At 43.6% G+C, this 16,829-nt stretch overlaps 1 protein-coding gene across 2 annotated transcripts in view; it reads right to left on the bottom strand.

Annotated features, from left to right (window-relative positions):
• The window catches only part of COL17A1 (collagen type XVII alpha 1 chain), a 55,995-nt gene that overhangs the window by 35,444 nt on the left and 3,722 nt on the right, over positions 1 to 16,829 (bottom strand). The window contains exons 2-9 of one of the 2 annotated variants that reach the window (XM_010356216.2): positions 14,723 to 14,785; positions 12,319 to 12,363; positions 11,220 to 11,324; positions 10,100 to 10,228; positions 7,986 to 8,033; positions 7,013 to 7,048; positions 5,831 to 5,878; positions 4,247 to 4,390 (exon numbers count right to left, since the gene is read on the bottom strand). In XM_010356216.2, the coding sequence (XP_010354518.1) occupies positions 4,247 to 4,390; positions 5,831 to 5,878; positions 7,013 to 7,048; positions 7,986 to 8,033; positions 10,100 to 10,228; positions 11,220 to 11,324; positions 12,319 to 12,363; positions 14,723 to 14,774 (607 nt within the window). In that variant the 5' untranslated portion in view covers positions 14,775 to 14,785. The remainder of the gene's footprint in view (positions 1 to 4,246; positions 4,391 to 5,830; positions 5,879 to 7,012; positions 7,049 to 7,985; positions 8,034 to 10,099; positions 10,229 to 11,219; positions 11,325 to 12,318; positions 12,364 to 14,722; positions 14,786 to 16,829) is intronic. The other variant, XM_030941122.1, reaches the window with a different exon arrangement.

Below are 16,829 nucleotides of genomic sequence, written 5' to 3'. Positions count from 1 at the left end.
GTCATAAGTCAAAAACTTGAAGAGCCCCTAAGCTAACTAGGATTGCAATGCATTGTGGACTGCAACAAAATGCAGCAAGACAACCCTAAACAAACACCTAGAGCCCCTGCCCAACAACAGAGGGAACTAAAAATACACCCTCTAACATTCCCCCAAATAGTCCATTGGGGAAAATGCTGCAGGGTTTTAAGGGCTAACCCTCGAACCAGGGACAAGGAAAAGCAAAAAATGATAAAGTATTACTGTTTTATCTGGGCCAAAGAGCCCATTCGTCAGCCTTCAGTCTTTTGGCCTAAGTTTGGTTCAGATGAGGACAGGGTGTGCCAAGCTTTAATTCGCTATGTGAATAATAAAACCCCATCCTCACAAGAGGAGGTGGGTTATGCTCTTTGTTAAATTAGTGAATTAACCCCCATACTCCCCCTTCAAGAGGAAAAAAGAAGCATAGTAAAAAGCCCTTGCCCAGTAAAAAGCCCTGGGATCCCATAATACGCTTGGCTCCACCTTACATCTCACAAAGTAGAGGACAGGGAGATCAGGGGTTAACAGGAAGGATGGAGGAAGAGGAATCTGGGGGTCATAAAGAAGCTAAACCCAATGCTCCTGTAAATCCTTATCCAAACTTGAGGAAAGAATTAGAACAATGTAAGAAGGACATTGAGAATTTCCCTAGCCCTTCTAAACAGCAGATGTCTAATACATACCCTCTTAGAGAAGTCCCTATGGGACAGGGAGAAGTTGGATATGTAAGTGTGCCTCTAACAAGTACTAATGTTAGAAATTTTAAATAGGAAATAAGGCCGCTCTTGGAAAAATTCCTCAGTTTAGCAAAGCAGCTAGATCAGTTTTTAGGACCCAATTTTTGTACTTGGGCTAAGATGATGTAAATCATGACTATTCTGTTTACTGGGGAAGAGAGGGGAATAATTAAAAGGGCAACCATGACCATTTGGGAGAGACAGCATCCTCTCGGGCAAGGAATCCAGCCAGCTGGGCAGAAATTCCTAAATGCAAATCCCAGATGGACTAACAATAACCCCAAAGACTGGGCCCAAATGCAGGACCTAAGGGAAAGAATAATTAAAGGGATTAAAGAGTCCACTTCAAGGACACAGAATGTCTCAAAACCATTTGAGCTCCAACAAGAAAAAGAGGAGACTCCCTCTGCATTTCTGCAGAGGCTCAGGGATCAAATTAAAAAAAAAAAATTAGGATTAGTCCAGAGGACCTAGTAGGGCAAGGCCTTTTAAAGGTTAATTTTATGACCAAAAGCTGGCCTGATATTACTAAGAAACTGCAAAAAAAAAAAAAAAAAAAAAAAGATGGATGGAATAAAAAGTCAAGTAAGGAATTAGAAGGTTTTTGTGAAAAATAAGAAATGAAATTGGAAAAAGAGAGACAAAGCCAAAGCTGTCCATCTTGCAGACAGACAGAGGGGAGCCACAGCATGGCTCATGCTGGTGCCCAGAGAAAGAGTTAAGCTGCTGACCCTGAAGGCAAGGGGGAGCCAGCTGTGCAGCTGCAGGTGTGGGGGCGGCAGGAGCTGCCCGAAGCACGAGATAAAGGTGGACAGTGTGAGAGAGCTAACGTAAGTAAGCTGTTAACATGGGGAGCGCACTGGTGCCCAGAGAAAGAGGAAGAAACTGAGTGTGAGGGAAAGAGGAAACAGGGATGACAAGAGACAGAGAGATAAAAAAAAAGAAAATAAGCAAGAAAGAGACTGGAAAAGACAGAGATCAAAGACACAGAAGGTGAAACGAGGGAGATTTAACGTAAAAGGAAAAAAGAGTACGAGAGAAAGAGAGACAGACAAAGAGAGAGGGGCCATGGAGGACGGGAGATGGTGACACAAAGGTGCAGGTAGACAGTGGCTGCCACGGCCCTACTGGTGGAGGGGAGTCGGAAGCTGATCTTCTGCAGGGCCCTGGTATTGAGCACTCCACATCAGGTCAGGAATATATTAAATCAAAGTGTTGGGAGATGGTAAACTAATTCCCAAATTTTAAAATATGAAGCCATATTATTAGAAAAAGATAATTTAGTCTTGACAACATGTATTTGCTTGAATCCAGCCAGCATCTTATGAAAAGGAGAGGAGAATAAAAAGGCATCAAATCATAACCATTTGGATATCACAGAATGTCAAACTAAAGTGAAACCAGACTTTCATATCAAACTAAAGTGAAGCCACCCCAGTATATGATGGGATGACAGTGTTTGTAAATGGGTCATCCCAAGTAATAAATGGTAAAAACACAATGGCTATGCTGTCATTAATGGAAACAATCCTTATGTGAAAAAGGGAGATTACCCAATAATTGATCAGCCCAAACCTGTAAATTACAGACTCCTAACCAGGCCCTAAAGCTTCTAGAAGGCCAAAAAGGCACTGTATATACTAATTCCAAATATGCCTATGGAATAGTACACACCTTTAAAAAGATCCTGACAGGGCAGGGCCTAATAAACAGCAGGGAGAAAGAATTCATACATGGGGAACTGATCAAACAAGTTTTAAAAAGCCTCTTGCTTCCAGTAGAGATAGCCGTAGGAAACACTATAGAAGCTGTAGGGAACAGGCTCACAGATAAAGCAGCTAAGCAAGCTTCCCTGGAGGAAGAAGTTAGATTGTTTAGCCTAATCCCAAATATCCCTAAGGTGATATTAAAACTCAAATTTTCTAAAGAGGAGGAGGAAGAGCTGGGTAAGATAGGGGCCGCTCAAACTGAGGATGGGAGGGGGGTGCTCCCTGATGAGAGAGAAATGATAAGAAACCCATGATGAGAAAACTGATGTCCATACTGTATAAAGGAAGTCACTGGGGTCCCCAGGCCATGTGTGATACAATACTCAAAAATTATGGGTTTATACCCTTGCCACACAAGTGTGTGGGTGTTGTGTAACCTGCCAGAGAATAAATAAAAAAGTAGTTAGAAAACAGACTACCGGAGGAAGACCTCGTGGGTTAAGGCCATTTCAAAGCATTCAAGTACATTTTACAGAAATGCCCAAAATAGGGAGACCGAAGTATCTACTAGTACTGGTAAACCACCCCTCCAGCTGGGTGGAGGAATTCCCCCTCCCAACTGCTACCGCTGGGAATGTGGTAAAAATAATCTTAAAACAAATTATACCTAGATTTGTCTTGGTAAAAATATTAATTCAGACAATGGGAGCCACTTTACCTCAAAGGTCCTAAGGGGAATTATGGAAAGTTTACACATTAAATGGGATTACCACACCCCTTGGCATCCCCCTTCCTCTGGAAAAGTAGAAAGAATAAATCAAACTCTCAAAAAGCATATTATTAAACTAATCTTTACAACTAAAATGCCTGTAATGTCTCCCAGTAGCACTCCTTAGGATTAGAACAGCCCCAGGCAAAGACTTGGGACTGTCCCCTTACAAGTTATTATGTGGACTCCCACATTTAGATAGGACTACTGATCTTCCTTCTATGGAAACCAAAAACCGATTTTTAGAAATTATATACTGGCCATATTCTCCACCCTGTCATCCTTTAGGTTAAAAGGACTTCGAACTCAAACTCCGCCTTTTGAATTCACAGTTCACCACTTCCAGCCTGGCAACTGGGTACTAATTAAGACTTTAAAAGAAGATAAGCCCCACCCAAGCTGGCAAGGTCCCTATCAAGTGGTCCTAACCACTGAAACATCAGTGCGAACAGCTGAACAAGGGTGAACTCATTACTCTCAAGGGACTGGTAAAAGAAAGCCCAGAAGGAAGGGAAAAGGACAAATGGAAAGTGTATAAATCACCTAAGTAACATTTAAAGCTAACATTAAGGAAAACCCAGAAGAGAGCTATAAGCAAACCCCTTCATTAGGGGTGGATATGGTTAGGATTAATCCTCACACAAGGGGTAAAAGAAGACCTGAGTATCGGATAGGGCCCAGTACTAGGGGTGGAAAGTAGGGAATATCTAACCAATCTAATAATCAACATAACTAAAACCTCTATCCCCTAAACCATAAAATTCAATGCCTGCTGAGTCTTACATTGTGGGAACTTAGGAAACCAAAGGCAGCTGTCACAAGCAAACAAATATCTATGCCCTACAACAGGTTGCTACTGGGGAAAGCCCTGTGCTAGCTGGAATGAGATTTGGTGGGCCCCAATTTCAAGTCTCACTTTCACTATTCTCTGGGTCTCTGAGTCCATTCTTTGGGTTTGGAGGGGTAAGTTTGTTTCTCACACTCCTCGGCAGCTGGGCTGTCACACTTACCCGACTGGGAGCTCGCCGTCACAATTTTGGTCTCCACAGTGCCTTTCTTGGGGATGGGGAGTGTGTTGGAGGAATTCCGGGTGGGGCTCACACTTGCCGATCGACTCCCTTTGAGCAAACGCTTAACATCATCCAATTCTGTCCCTGTAAAAGAATCCACAGACGTTTCTGTTAAGTCCAGGGTTCTTTCCTGAGTCCCTGTGCAATTCGGGAAACATTTGTGGCATTTTGACTACTAGGGAGAATGGCATCTGTCTCACACATTGGGACTTTTTGCTTGGCTTTAAAATATTCACATTTTACTAACGAATAGCACTTATCAACTTGGTACTTTGTCATATTAGCCTCATGAATCTTCTGCGTCTCACAAGGAGGTCAAGGTGCTTGGGAGATATTTCCTAATTAGACCTCATCAAACATCACAGGAATGATTCTGTGGCTAGAAGACACTATCATCTAGGATCAGGCAGTTAGAGAACCAGGTCCCTTGAAACAGATGCTTCAATAGCAGTCTCATCCCCTGTGCAGGATGCATCCGATGTTGGGTCCTTGACCTTGTATGCTTGGGGCTGCCAAAAGGAATTTGTGGGCCATAACTCCTAAACATTATGCTGTGTTCATGTGTAATTTAATTTCAAGTCTGTCTGGCTGATTTAATTTGTAGCAAGGTGAAAAGTGGAGCAAGCTCCCTGTGCCTCCCACGCAGGAAGCAGGGAAGCAGGAGAGGTGGGAGACACCATGCATGGGTAGTGCATGAGAGGAGACACAGGTTTGTAGACACCGTATGCTGAAGGAACTCTCAGCCCTAACTCCCTTCACCTCACCAACCCTAAGCCTGGAAGGATTCCGGTGAGAAGGTGTCAGGCCTGGAATCAGATTCCACAACCCTAGGTACTGAGCTCTCTGGACAAGCACCCATCTCTGTCCTGAGCCACTGACCCTACTCTTTCTTCTCCTACTCCTTTTACATGATTGCTGTCCTAAAGTTGAGCTCATTTCAAAACATTGTCAAATACCTCTAGCAAGAACAACAGGTATCTAACATATTCCATCGACAGAGACTGGGGGTCTCTGACATTTCAAATAAAGTTTGAATTCTTATACTCTACTACTGACCCTTCTCTAATCTATCCCATTGTGTCCTTACTTTGAACCTTACTTTGAACTGTTCCTTCGATGTCTTGTGCAGGCTTCTCCCTTTGAGCCGAACTGATCCACTCTTCAGTTTCCCTTCAGGTAACACCTACCCCCGGAAGGTTTCTCTGGCCTGATCTCCATGGGCTGCTGTGGAGCTGCTCCTCCCTGTTCCCTCACCACATTGAGTTGTGATGGTTGGCTGACTTACTGTGTCCCTATTAGTCTGTGAACTACTACACAGCAGGAACCACGGTTTACTCAGCAGCTTAACTCCAGCCACCTAGCCCAGAGTCCAATTCACAGAAGGCCCTTAAAGATGTTTTATGATTGCATGCATGCACACACATGTGTGTGCATGCATGCACACACACACGCATGCACACACACACACAGCACTAGTCCTCGATTTCTGGACCCTTTCTTTTCAGCGAGATCATGACCACTTACATCGTGTGGATGGGGACGCACTCTGCAGTCGAACTCGAATTTCGCTCTCTGTACAAGGGAAGAGATAGAGAAGGGTGTGAATGAAGGAGCTTAGATCACAATCCCTGACACTGAACTCCTAGCAGCAGATGACCCTTTAGGCTGCTCTGACATTTCTGAGTTCTGGAAACAGGAAATCCAGGTGTGCCCAAGAAGAGTGCTGCTTAAAAAGGGAGACCTCCGTACCTCCAACAATTTCCCATTCTGCCAACTGCACACCTCCCAGGCAGCTGCAGATGTTCTAATAAAATTCCAGGCTGAGCAAGGAGGTTCCAGTACAATCAGCAATGATCAACCCTCTTCCCATCATCCACCTCACAGCTGCCACAACCAAGGTCCTCTCCTGCCTCCATGGTCTGAGGCATTGGCAAAAGATTCTAAAAACCAGAGTGTTTACTTGCCATTTTGGCCTCTTCAGAGATGGGAGGGGCAGGAAGCTGGTAGTTAACATTATTAGTTAGCTTCAGGTGGAGAATTTGCATCTTTCAACTATCAGCCTAAAGTTGTGGGTGGTTGGCATACTCCTAACTTTCAAGTTATTGATGATAATAAGGCCCATAGGAAGTCTAGGTGGGTCATTGTGAAGAATTCTGCCTTCAGCTCAGCCCTAACATGCTGCCCCCAACCCTGCCCAAAGTTTAGCAAGGGTTGCTTCTCCCAGGATTATATTTCTCTCCTGTATCATTGTCTAGATGACTAGATTACAAAACTGTCGTGGAGCTGTTTATCTCCTGGATGAATTTAGAAAAAAAAAAAGGTTGGGGGGATTTTGCTCATCTTTTGATGTGTAAAGGCAGTTAGAACATATCTTGTTAAAGTCAGCCAGGAGACCAGAAGTGAAAGCAGATGTGGTATCTGCATCTTCAGATGATTCACAGCAAGACAAATGATGCTCTACATTGTTATCATGTGTTTTGCTTCCTGCCTTTATGTGCTTGTTAGATTACCGTCAAAAGCTACCTTTCCCCTCCCGATAGAGCCGGCGGAAGATTCTCAGGATACTCTAAGCTCCTTGAAAGCAGAAAGCATGCCTTGCTTATTCTTCTGTACCCCTTACACTCCCTGGCTCAAGGCTGGACACACATCAGCTGCTCAGAAAATACTTGTTGAATGAATTGGACTGAACCCAGTGACAGCACTCACCTCGTGTTTGACTCCGTCCTCTGGTTGAGGAAGATGCTGAGAAACAAAGAAATGCAATTTTAGGCATATGTAAGAGGTGGCATGCTAAATACTTTTGACATGGAAGTAGATATATTTGGTGAGGGGTTACTTTCATAGTGTGTCTAAATCCAGATAGAGGCTTTTCTGAATAGCAGTTGCTTAATAAATGATGATCACTTAGCAACAGCAGAGAATGTTTTGTAATGCCCTAGCACATTTATGATGTTAAATTAGCTAAATGAATGTTAAGTTAGCTAACATTTTGAAAGTTAAGTTAGCTAAGGTAATCTGTTGGGGAGCATGATCCATTTGGACTGGCTGACTACACTGATCAAATGTATCAAAAAGCTCCCAAGTCTTCCCTTTGATTTTTTATTCGAGACTGCCATGGTTTCCCCACTGTAAGCAAATACATAAAATTATAATCATTGTATAATCAATGATCCTGGCATCAATTCATATGCACACTGAGATTGCAAGAACATGGAACAAAAACTTAAGGCCAAGTGAAGACACAGCCTGGGGGTTCATGAAGCACACACAGTTCCCTTGAAAGCAAGCAATAGTGGAGGTGCCGGGATGCCTAGCATTTGTGTGTTCTACTCGCTGCTCTGCCTTGTGGGAGGCCTCTGTGCATCTCCTGGAAAGCAGAATCCCTACAATTATTGCTTGGCCTTAGGGGCTTATCCATCCAAGCCTGAGCCTTATATATAGCTTACCATTTCTACAGTGCCACGAGCAAAGGCTTATGACAGCAAGTTTATGTGGTTGAGAGTCCCCTTAATATGCTTCAGGATAAAGAGCAAGGGAAAAATAGGTCAGCAGGGGTCAAACTCCTTTAGAAGAATCCATTTAACTCATGATGTCCCCTACTCCCACCACTTCATCTCCACCAGGGATTTTCCTAGAGCCTCGTTTGACCATTTCTTTAGAAAATGAGGAGAGGACATACCAAATTCCTTCCGAGGGTACTCCGGAGAAGAGTTGCCACTGGAACTCCCTGGAGAGGGGATAAAACACTTAGAACAAATGGCCTCTTAGGCCCATAGAGCTTCCAAAAGGGGAGGTAGTGCCTGTTACTTCTTTCTGGACCTCCACAGCCCTCAGTGTTTCGGGGGGGATGAGGTATGCTCTTCACCATGCATGTCAAAGGAGCCAGGCTCATGATGTAAAACACGACCCATCATGGCCCTGGTCACAGCACTTTGCTCTGGTCAAGGACCTACTTCAGATGAGGCAAGGATGAACAAAGGAGAGCAGCAGGTTTTGATTTCTTTCTTTTTTGTTCACTTCCTCCACTGGGCTTGCCCTGTGCCTGTCCTAGAGCAACTGACCTGCCCTGATCAAGTAACCTGCCCTCAGCACCAGGAACCTCTCTAACCTTGTGAGCCTTGTCCCAAACGTGGACCCAATTAAAATGAAGGTACAAATCCCTGGTCAGGCCCAACCTCAGAAAGCACTGTGATGATGCAATCCACCTCACCTGGATTTGGGGCTTCCCAGTGGCCCGGTAGCTCTCATCCTGCAGCAGCAGGAGGGAGTCTGCTGTGTGTGGGGGATGCCAGCCCGCTGTAGTCATTCACTAGAGTGTGTGGGCCTTACTCCTGCTTCTCCAACACCAGCACCCATCTCTTCTCACCGTTAAACTCCTTGGCCACCTGGCTGGTCAGTTTCCCACATAAAACTGCTACTGCAGATCACCAGGAACTCCAGGCACCTTAGTAATGGAACCCAGGTGTCTTCTTCTACGACTCCTTCTTGACCCTGAGCACTCTCTTGTGTTGACCTCAGCATTGCTGCATGTTCCTGGTCTCCCCATGTCCCTAAAAGACTCTTCCTCCTCTCTCTGTTCTCTGGCTCTTCTTTCTCCTTATTCCCTCCACTTTATCTTTCTTTGCTTCCTTCAACTTTTATATTCTCCTTCTCGGCAAACTCCTTTAGTCTTCTGACTTCCTCTAACACCTCTTTGCGAATGGCTTCCACCTGGGTATCTGGGCCCTGACTTCTTCCCTGAACTCAAATCCTGCATCACCCACTGCCTGCTTGCTACCCTCGCCAGAGAGCTGGGCAAGTGGCTGTACTTCAGGATGAAATAGCTGGATTCATCAAGTGGAGTCATCCATCTAGTTCCCTGTTTCAGTTGTTGGCACCACCAAGAACCCAACCTGTGTGTGAAGCCTTCTTACATTTGATCTATTGCCAAACCTGTCAATTCCACTTCAGTGATACCTTCCACCTCTAGCTCCTCACCTCCATCATTACCAACCTGGTCCCAGCCAAAATGTCCCTTCTCTGGATGACTGAGGAGTTCTTTTTAACTTGTCACTGTGTTTAGTCTCTTTCTCACCAATTTTTCCAACATATGGCTTCCAGAGTTCCAGTCCTGGACCTCAAATATGATTGTTTTGCTAAAAACTCTCTGTGGCTTCCCATTGCATATGGAATAAAGTCTAAACATCTTATCCTAGCACTGAATCTGAGTCCCTCAAACCTTTTGCACATAAGTACCCCTGAATTTCCGACTTAAGCCCTGGGCTCTCCTGGCTGTCTTTGCTTATGCTGCTGCTCCCACAGCTTGGACAGCCCCATCTCTCCATCTTTGGGTAATAAACTCTTACTCATCATGAGGACCCAGCTCAGATGTCACCTCCTCCATAGAATTTTCCCTGATTTCCTCAGCTTAAAATGATAATTTCCATCTGCTTTACACAATTGTATTTTATCTGTCATCTTAACTTGTCTATTAGACTGTAGGTCCTGAAGACAAGATCCATGTCTGATTCATTTACGCATTCATCAAGCCTTTCTACACAGTATTAAACACATAGTAGGTGCTGGATAAAATACTAGTTGGAAAAGTAACTAAATGGGTGAATGAATGAATAAATAAGGTAGTGAATGAATGAATTAAGTCTTCAAGTAATGAAAGTCCATAAAAGAAATGAAGGAGGAGTGGGGAGAAAGGTGAGGGGCAGACACAGGTGGCCAGGATGTAAATCTTCAAAGAATGAGTGAAGTTGCTTGGGGAAGAGAATGGTTCTCTTGTATGGTTAGTGGGACTGATACCTTCATATGCATGGCGGGTAACGTGAGTTTTCCTTTCAAAGGTTGAGCCTGGGGAGTTGGGCAGAGTGGAGGCAGGTGAGTGAGCCCTCCTGTAACTAGAGGTGGAGGCATGGCCTCGTGTGCTTCCAGCTGCAAGAGGGGAAAAGCATAAGTTTTCAGTGCTTCAGCAGAGAGGTGAACCAAACGGTTACTGTGACCCAACTATATTAACCAAGTACACTCAGGGAGGGCTTTCGGGAGGGCACAGCTGAAAGGGGCCACCTCAGCATTCCCCCAGCTGTTCATAAATGAAAAGGTGGAATTATTGCCTGGGAAAGTCCTTCCTGTGTGTGGTTACCATGCATGGAAATGGAAAGGATTTGGCAGCATTTTTCTTGTAGACACTGCTTGGAAGGACTAGAATATAATCCAGTGTTGAAGTGTGCCTCAACAGGTAAGGGCAGGTGTTTCTTTTGGCTGTTCTTATGTCTTGGGGCTTCCTTTTTAGTTTTACTTTCAAGTATTTTAAATGGCTTCAGGGGATATCTGGGTGCGTCTTGTTTTTGTTTTGTTTCGCCTTGCTTTGCTTTGTTTTGTTTTAGTTTGAAAGAGTGCTTCATTGGGAACAATGGGCCTGTGTTGGATGCTTGCCCAGTGGAATTTTGCACAGCACGGGATCGCATGTCACCAGCTTCCCTTAGCACAGTAACCCAATCGTTAAGTTTCTTTTGTTGTTGTTGTTAATTCAAATTGTAAACCCTCAGGCGTGCACATGGTTCTCTAAAGAGATGGCTTAAAGAGAGTGATTTAGTGGGGAAATAGCTACCTACCCATGAAGTCTTCTTGATTAATGATAGTTATTTATATTGTGGACTTAATGAAAATGGATCTGATTTTAAGCAGGCTTCAAATGCTGATGATTTATAATTTACACTTCCATTCTCCACCCCCGCCGTCCAATGGCTGTGTGTTATTTAGATAACTCTTGGGGGCATTTGGAATGGATGACAGGTGATTGTAATTGTTCCTCTTATGCACTGATTCAAAATCGTGTCTGCCCTGTGTCTTGTGTAGGACTTTCTTGGTGTCTGTCTCTTTGTCACCCATTCTTCCCTGATCCGTTGCACCAGTGGGCACTCACTTGAGTTTATGTAGCCACTGCTGCCATGAGTCAGGCTTTGTTTCTCCAATCGGCTCCCTCCACCAAAAGAGCCTGTTTTGGCATAGCCATTGCTGGTCCCGCCTTCTGCCAGGAACAAAAGCAGGTGACAGTTTCAGGGTGGAGTCAGGCCAGAGGATCACCTGTCACCCACCATGTGGAAGCCTTCCCTGGTTTTTCACCCGGACCTTCTTAGTTTGGGGTCCCTTTCTCACCTACATTATAAGATGCAAGCTGCCATGCTCCAGTTTCATTGTTTTTTGTTTTGTTTTGTTTTATACAAATATCTAGAGTGAGTATTCCACCTGATTTAAAAGAAAAGTCTCCTGGGTGGAATATAGCAAGTTGCGTATTAGGAAATTTTAAATATTAGAAAAGGCTGAGCGATGAAAGCTCCTTGAGTCCAGGACTTGGTTGGGCTTGCTTTTTCTGAGTGCCTGGTCAGTACCCAGGCATGGCAGCGCCTAGAAGTGCTGGAAGGTTGAGTGGCAGCTCTGTGTTGCTGGTGTTCCACCTGGCAGCCCAGCACTGCTCCAACTTCACCTGCTGGTGGGTGGGCTCTCCTCATCCCCAGGGAACAAGGCTCCCTGGAGGCGGGGGCAGGGGGTAGGTTTTGGGCTCAGATCAATATTACAGGAGTGATAGGAGCTCCTGGAAAAAAAAAGTAGCCTCAACAAGAAGCTTGACTGGTAGCCCCCAATCCCTGCTCAGGTTAGATAAGATATCCAATATTTTAGCATCTGGAATAGGCAAATCTACAGAGACAGTAGATTTGTGGTTTCCAGGGGCTGAGGAGAGAGGAGGGAGAATAAGGAATGACTGCTAATGGTCACTTCTTTTTGCAGAGCCATGGAAATCTTCTAAAATGGGACTGTAACCATGGCTGCATAACTTGGTAAATATACTAGCAATCACTGAATTATACACTTCAAACTGGTGAATTCTGTTGTATAGAAATTAATGTCAATATAGCTGTTAAAAAAGATTTCAAAAATTTTGGAGCTCCCATGGAGAAGGTTACAAGTGTGGGGCCCTTCAAATGTGACCTACTGAAAAGAAAGCTATTGAGGTAGTTACTTACTTGGTGGTAAGGATGTAAGTCTTGCTGTTACTGTTTCAGTGACAACTAGAAAAAGACAAAGAAAAGGTGAGTTCTTATGTAATGCACTGACATCTCTGGATCTTGGCAAGGTCTAAGCTCTGCCATAGGCTAAGCATATTAAATTAGGTTCGACGTTGATTTTTCTATGCTTGTGCTTTAAGGTGTATGATCTGACCCACTGTGCAAAACGATACGAGCAATAACAATGAGTTTAATATGCTTGGAAAATAAGTTTATATCTCTTTGGAGCCAAAAGAAGTTAGCCACTGTTTGAAACATGAGTAGTTTTGGTGTTGATGTCTCTCCTTAGACAATTAGATCCAGTCCAGACCTGGTCTGAGGTTGAAGGAGGACCAGGCCCTCTTGTCTCAAGTCACTCTGTTTCTCTGAATTGCTCCTTCCCCATTGTCTCTCAGTCCAGCTGAGACCAACACCCTGGCTGACTTCACTGTGTACTTCTTCATGAATTTGGAGGTGTTCAAGAATATTATGTTTTGTTCTAAAGTCTTCAGGGCAACCCCTGAAGTTGTGGGAAGGAAGGGGGCTCCTGGTAAGACACATTTGGGGTTTGGCAAAATCAGTGATCCAGGCGCATCACAGACAGACTTGAAGAACCAGCCCCTTGGCTTCTGAAATTTAGTTCCTGTAGCTCTCAGAGATGGTGAATCCATCACTCATGCTCTGACTGTGGCCCTCACTGCTACCTCTGTCTCTGGTGGGTATACAGAAGCCCCCACCTATCTGGGGTTTTTGTTCTTTAAAAGCAAGTTTCCAGTGTGCGTGCTTGCATGCCTGTGTGTGTGTGGCATGCATGGGCACATACGTGTGGGGAAGGTGGTGAAAGGAGAAAAGAGTAAAGGAAGATGGTGCAGGGTCATTTTGTGCTACTTTCACCTGTGCCGCTGACACCTGCTCCATCCCACACAACTCTTATTCACACTGTCCTTCTTCATACTGCATTTTGCTAATTAGTTTGGTTGTCCTAGCAAGAAAATGCGCTTATGGACATGCCAGAAACAGTACTTAATGCATAAAAGGAAATGTTGGCTGGGCGCGGTGGCTCACGCCTATAATCCCAGCACTTTGGGAGGCTGAGGTGGGCGGATCACAAGGTCAGGATTTGAGACCAGCCTGGCCAACATAGTGAAACCCTGTCTCTACTAAAAATACAAAAAATTAGCTGGCTGTGGTGGTGAGCACCTGTAATCCTAGCTGCTAGGGAGGCTGAGGCAGGAGAATGGCTTGAACCTGGGAGGTAGAGGTTGCAGTGAGCCAAGATTGCACCATTGCACTCCAGCCTGGGTGACAGAGCGAGACTCCGTCTCAAAAAAAAAAAAAAAAAAAAAAAAAAAAAAGGAAATGTTTTTCTAGAGTACAGTGGCAGCTTGATTTGAAAAATAGTCCTTGAGCTTTCACTAAACCTCTTGTTGTACAGACCTTTGGTATTCTTTGACACATAAAAATAAATTATTTCCTAACTAAAATTTTCAAAAGTTTCAAGTCTATGGAGCCAGAATTTTTTTTTTATTGGAGATATATGCAAGTCACAGAAGGCCGGGCGCGGTGGCTCAAGCCTGTAATCCCAGCACTTTGGGAGGCCGAGACGGGCGGATCACGAGGTCAGGAGATCGAGACCATCCTGGCTAACACGGTGAAACCCCGTCTCTACTAAAAAATACAAAAAACTAGCCGGGCGAGGTGGCGGGCGCCTGTAGTCCCAGCTACTCAGGAGGCTGAGGCAGGAGAATGGCGTGAACCCGGGAGGTGGAGCTTGCAGTGAGCCGAGATCCGGCCACTGCACTCCAGCCCGGGCGACAGAGCGAAACTCCATCTCAAAAAAAAAAAAAAAAAAAAAAAGAAAGTCACAGAATAAGTGAAAGAGTTTCCTGACTTAAAGTTGTTAGGAGGAGAGTTTAAATGTCTCTGAATTTATTATTTGGGCAGTTTCACAAAATAAATGTACCTGTTTTCAATTTTCAGTGTAGAGGTCAACTATGATATTAGTTTTATTTCAACTTTGTCTCCGCAATAACTAGGATGTTATTCGTTTAGATTTCTGTGGCCCTGTACCCCTAAATTTGGAAATGATAAAATAAACTATAGTGAATTCATTTAGCATAATGCTATCTCATCATTAAAAATGAGGGTTATAAAAACTATACATGGAAATGACAACCTTCATCATTCAAGAAAAAGCAGGACATCTTTTGACATAAAAATCAACAAGAACTACCTTATTAGGAGGATTAAAGTCCATTTAGGAACACATTTAAACATGATACAGTGGTTGTGGTAGAATTATTAATGAATTACTTATTCTGTTTCCAAATTTTTGTTACTTTTATAATAAAACACATAAATTAAAAAATTCTGATGCTCTTACTTCTTTCAGTGACTTCAGTACCATCTCGTTTGTTTTTCTTGGTTACATCCATACCATAGCCACCTGCAGGAAAAATCAGAAACCAGGATAGTCATACTTATCACTGTTTTTCGTAAGTATAGGTCCCCACTGTTGAAGCTGATAACCAAAAACATGATTTCGAGAATTTAAAGCATGATTCTTTCATGTGAGTATTTTTTACAAGATCATTCCCATTTCTTGTAACAGGTATAATAGAGATTAATTTAATAGTTCCACTTTGGATTCTATTTCTTTGTGCTGGGATCTTATTTTTCAGTGTCTAGTTGATCAGCCTGCCCCCTGCTGAGCATCAAGAGGCTTACATAGCAGATTAGGTGTCCTGACCTTTGACTATAAAATCTCCATTCTTTTCCATGGTAATAAATAGCTGAAGGGGATCTGTCAAGGCACTTAGGCTATCAACTAATTCATTTTAATGTCTCCCATAATGTTCAATGTTCTATATGGAACTCTATGCATATGAGACATTCATGCTTCATTATTTTAGAGTCTGGAGGTAAGAATGGCACTTGATGGATTTAAATCAGGATAAAAATAATTTTATTTGTCGTACTTGTATGGAACTTTACTCTTTTCAAAGTATGAAACATTCACTGTAATCGGCTCTTGCATGCTTATCTGCAGACATAAGTATGAAAAACAGTTGAACAAAGCCTGTAAAATCTATAGAAGCATGTAGGAAAATACATATTTGTATTTTTTATATTCTCCCTTCATTCTTACTCTGCTTCTGAAAAAGACCAGTGCAATCTTGTCCACCATGTCCCTCAGCATGGATGGTATGAGGCAGGGCTGTTGCCAAAGGGCAGTGGGAATGAAGGCTCAAGTGTTAAACACACAGGAATGCACAGCAAAGGTTTCGTCCCAACTGGGCTCTTCTCTTCTTGCTGTGCTGCCTGGCCCCAGGTTCTGAAAGGACCTGAAATCTGACTTTCCCTGTGATTCTCTCCCTTCCTCTAACTTTCTCTTTCTCCAAAAGTTTATCTTTTGGTTGTAGTTCGAACTGGGTTCTAGAATGCTGAGGCACACTTCTTTTGCCAGGTGCCCCTTGCTTGAAGAGCTCTCCTTCCAGTCTCTGCCTAGTGCCTTCAGGCTCGACTTACCCAGTAGGCAAAGTGGGCACAGTGCCTAGGCCCACAGCACATTTTGGGGCCCACAAAATGTTTACTTTTAACATCAGAAGGAAAAATGAACAGAATCTAATCTGGATTATGTCCTTCTTTATACCAATGCAGTTGTAAAATAGAATTTTAAAAAGTTTTTTGATGGAGGAAGGGGCCTACAAAGGCAAAAGTGTCTAGGGACCATGAAAGTCATACTGTGGCTCTGGGTGACTTCCCTGATGAAAACCAAGACCAAATGAGACCAGCTGATCAACGATCTGGTGGAGTAACCAAGATTCATACACTTAGCTTCAGGGCCTGGTAAATGTGCCAACTTCTTGCTCATTGGTGTTTCTCAAACACAGCTCAAGGCAAGGAATGAGGCATCATGGAAAAAATCCTAGCTGGATCTGAGAAGCCACAGAATGTCTCTATAGGTATGTTTCCTGGAGCTCAGAGGAGGGGCTCCATACACAGTTTAACAAAGGAGTCTAGCCTCATTAAAGGACAAACCTGGCCAGTGAATCTGTCTGCATTCCAGCTATAACCTATATGACTTATGTCATGCAAACCTACGTGCAACTGGACACCTTCTTTGGAATCCTTTGTTTAAGCATAATTTGATACCTCTGAAACCCTTCTCTGACTTTCTTTTAAAAAAATAGACAATAAGCTGTGGATCAGGAGGCATTTGGGGAGATTAAACCTTTAAAGGCACCTGGCAGTCAGTGGGGAGGTGACTAGCTTTCTAGGATGGTACCTGAATTTATATGAAATATTACCATGAAATGAACTGTTTATAACAATCCACAGAAACTTTTACTTCCTACAAGTTATTGCTTATTTTGATCTTTCAGTGACAGTTGCTGCTGACAGCTATACATTTGGGATTGGCTGGATGGGTTCCACTTGCAGTCATTTAGGAAGATGGATCATGACTCTGTTTGCTAAGAGTACAGTCT

This window comes from Rhinopithecus roxellana, chromosome 11 (assembly GCF_007565055.1).
Source record: "Rhinopithecus roxellana isolate Shanxi Qingling chromosome 11, ASM756505v1, whole genome shotgun sequence".
NCBI lineage: Eukaryota > Metazoa > Chordata > Mammalia > Primates > Cercopithecidae > Rhinopithecus > Rhinopithecus roxellana.
This window is presented reverse-complemented; position numbering and strand designations above follow the sequence as displayed.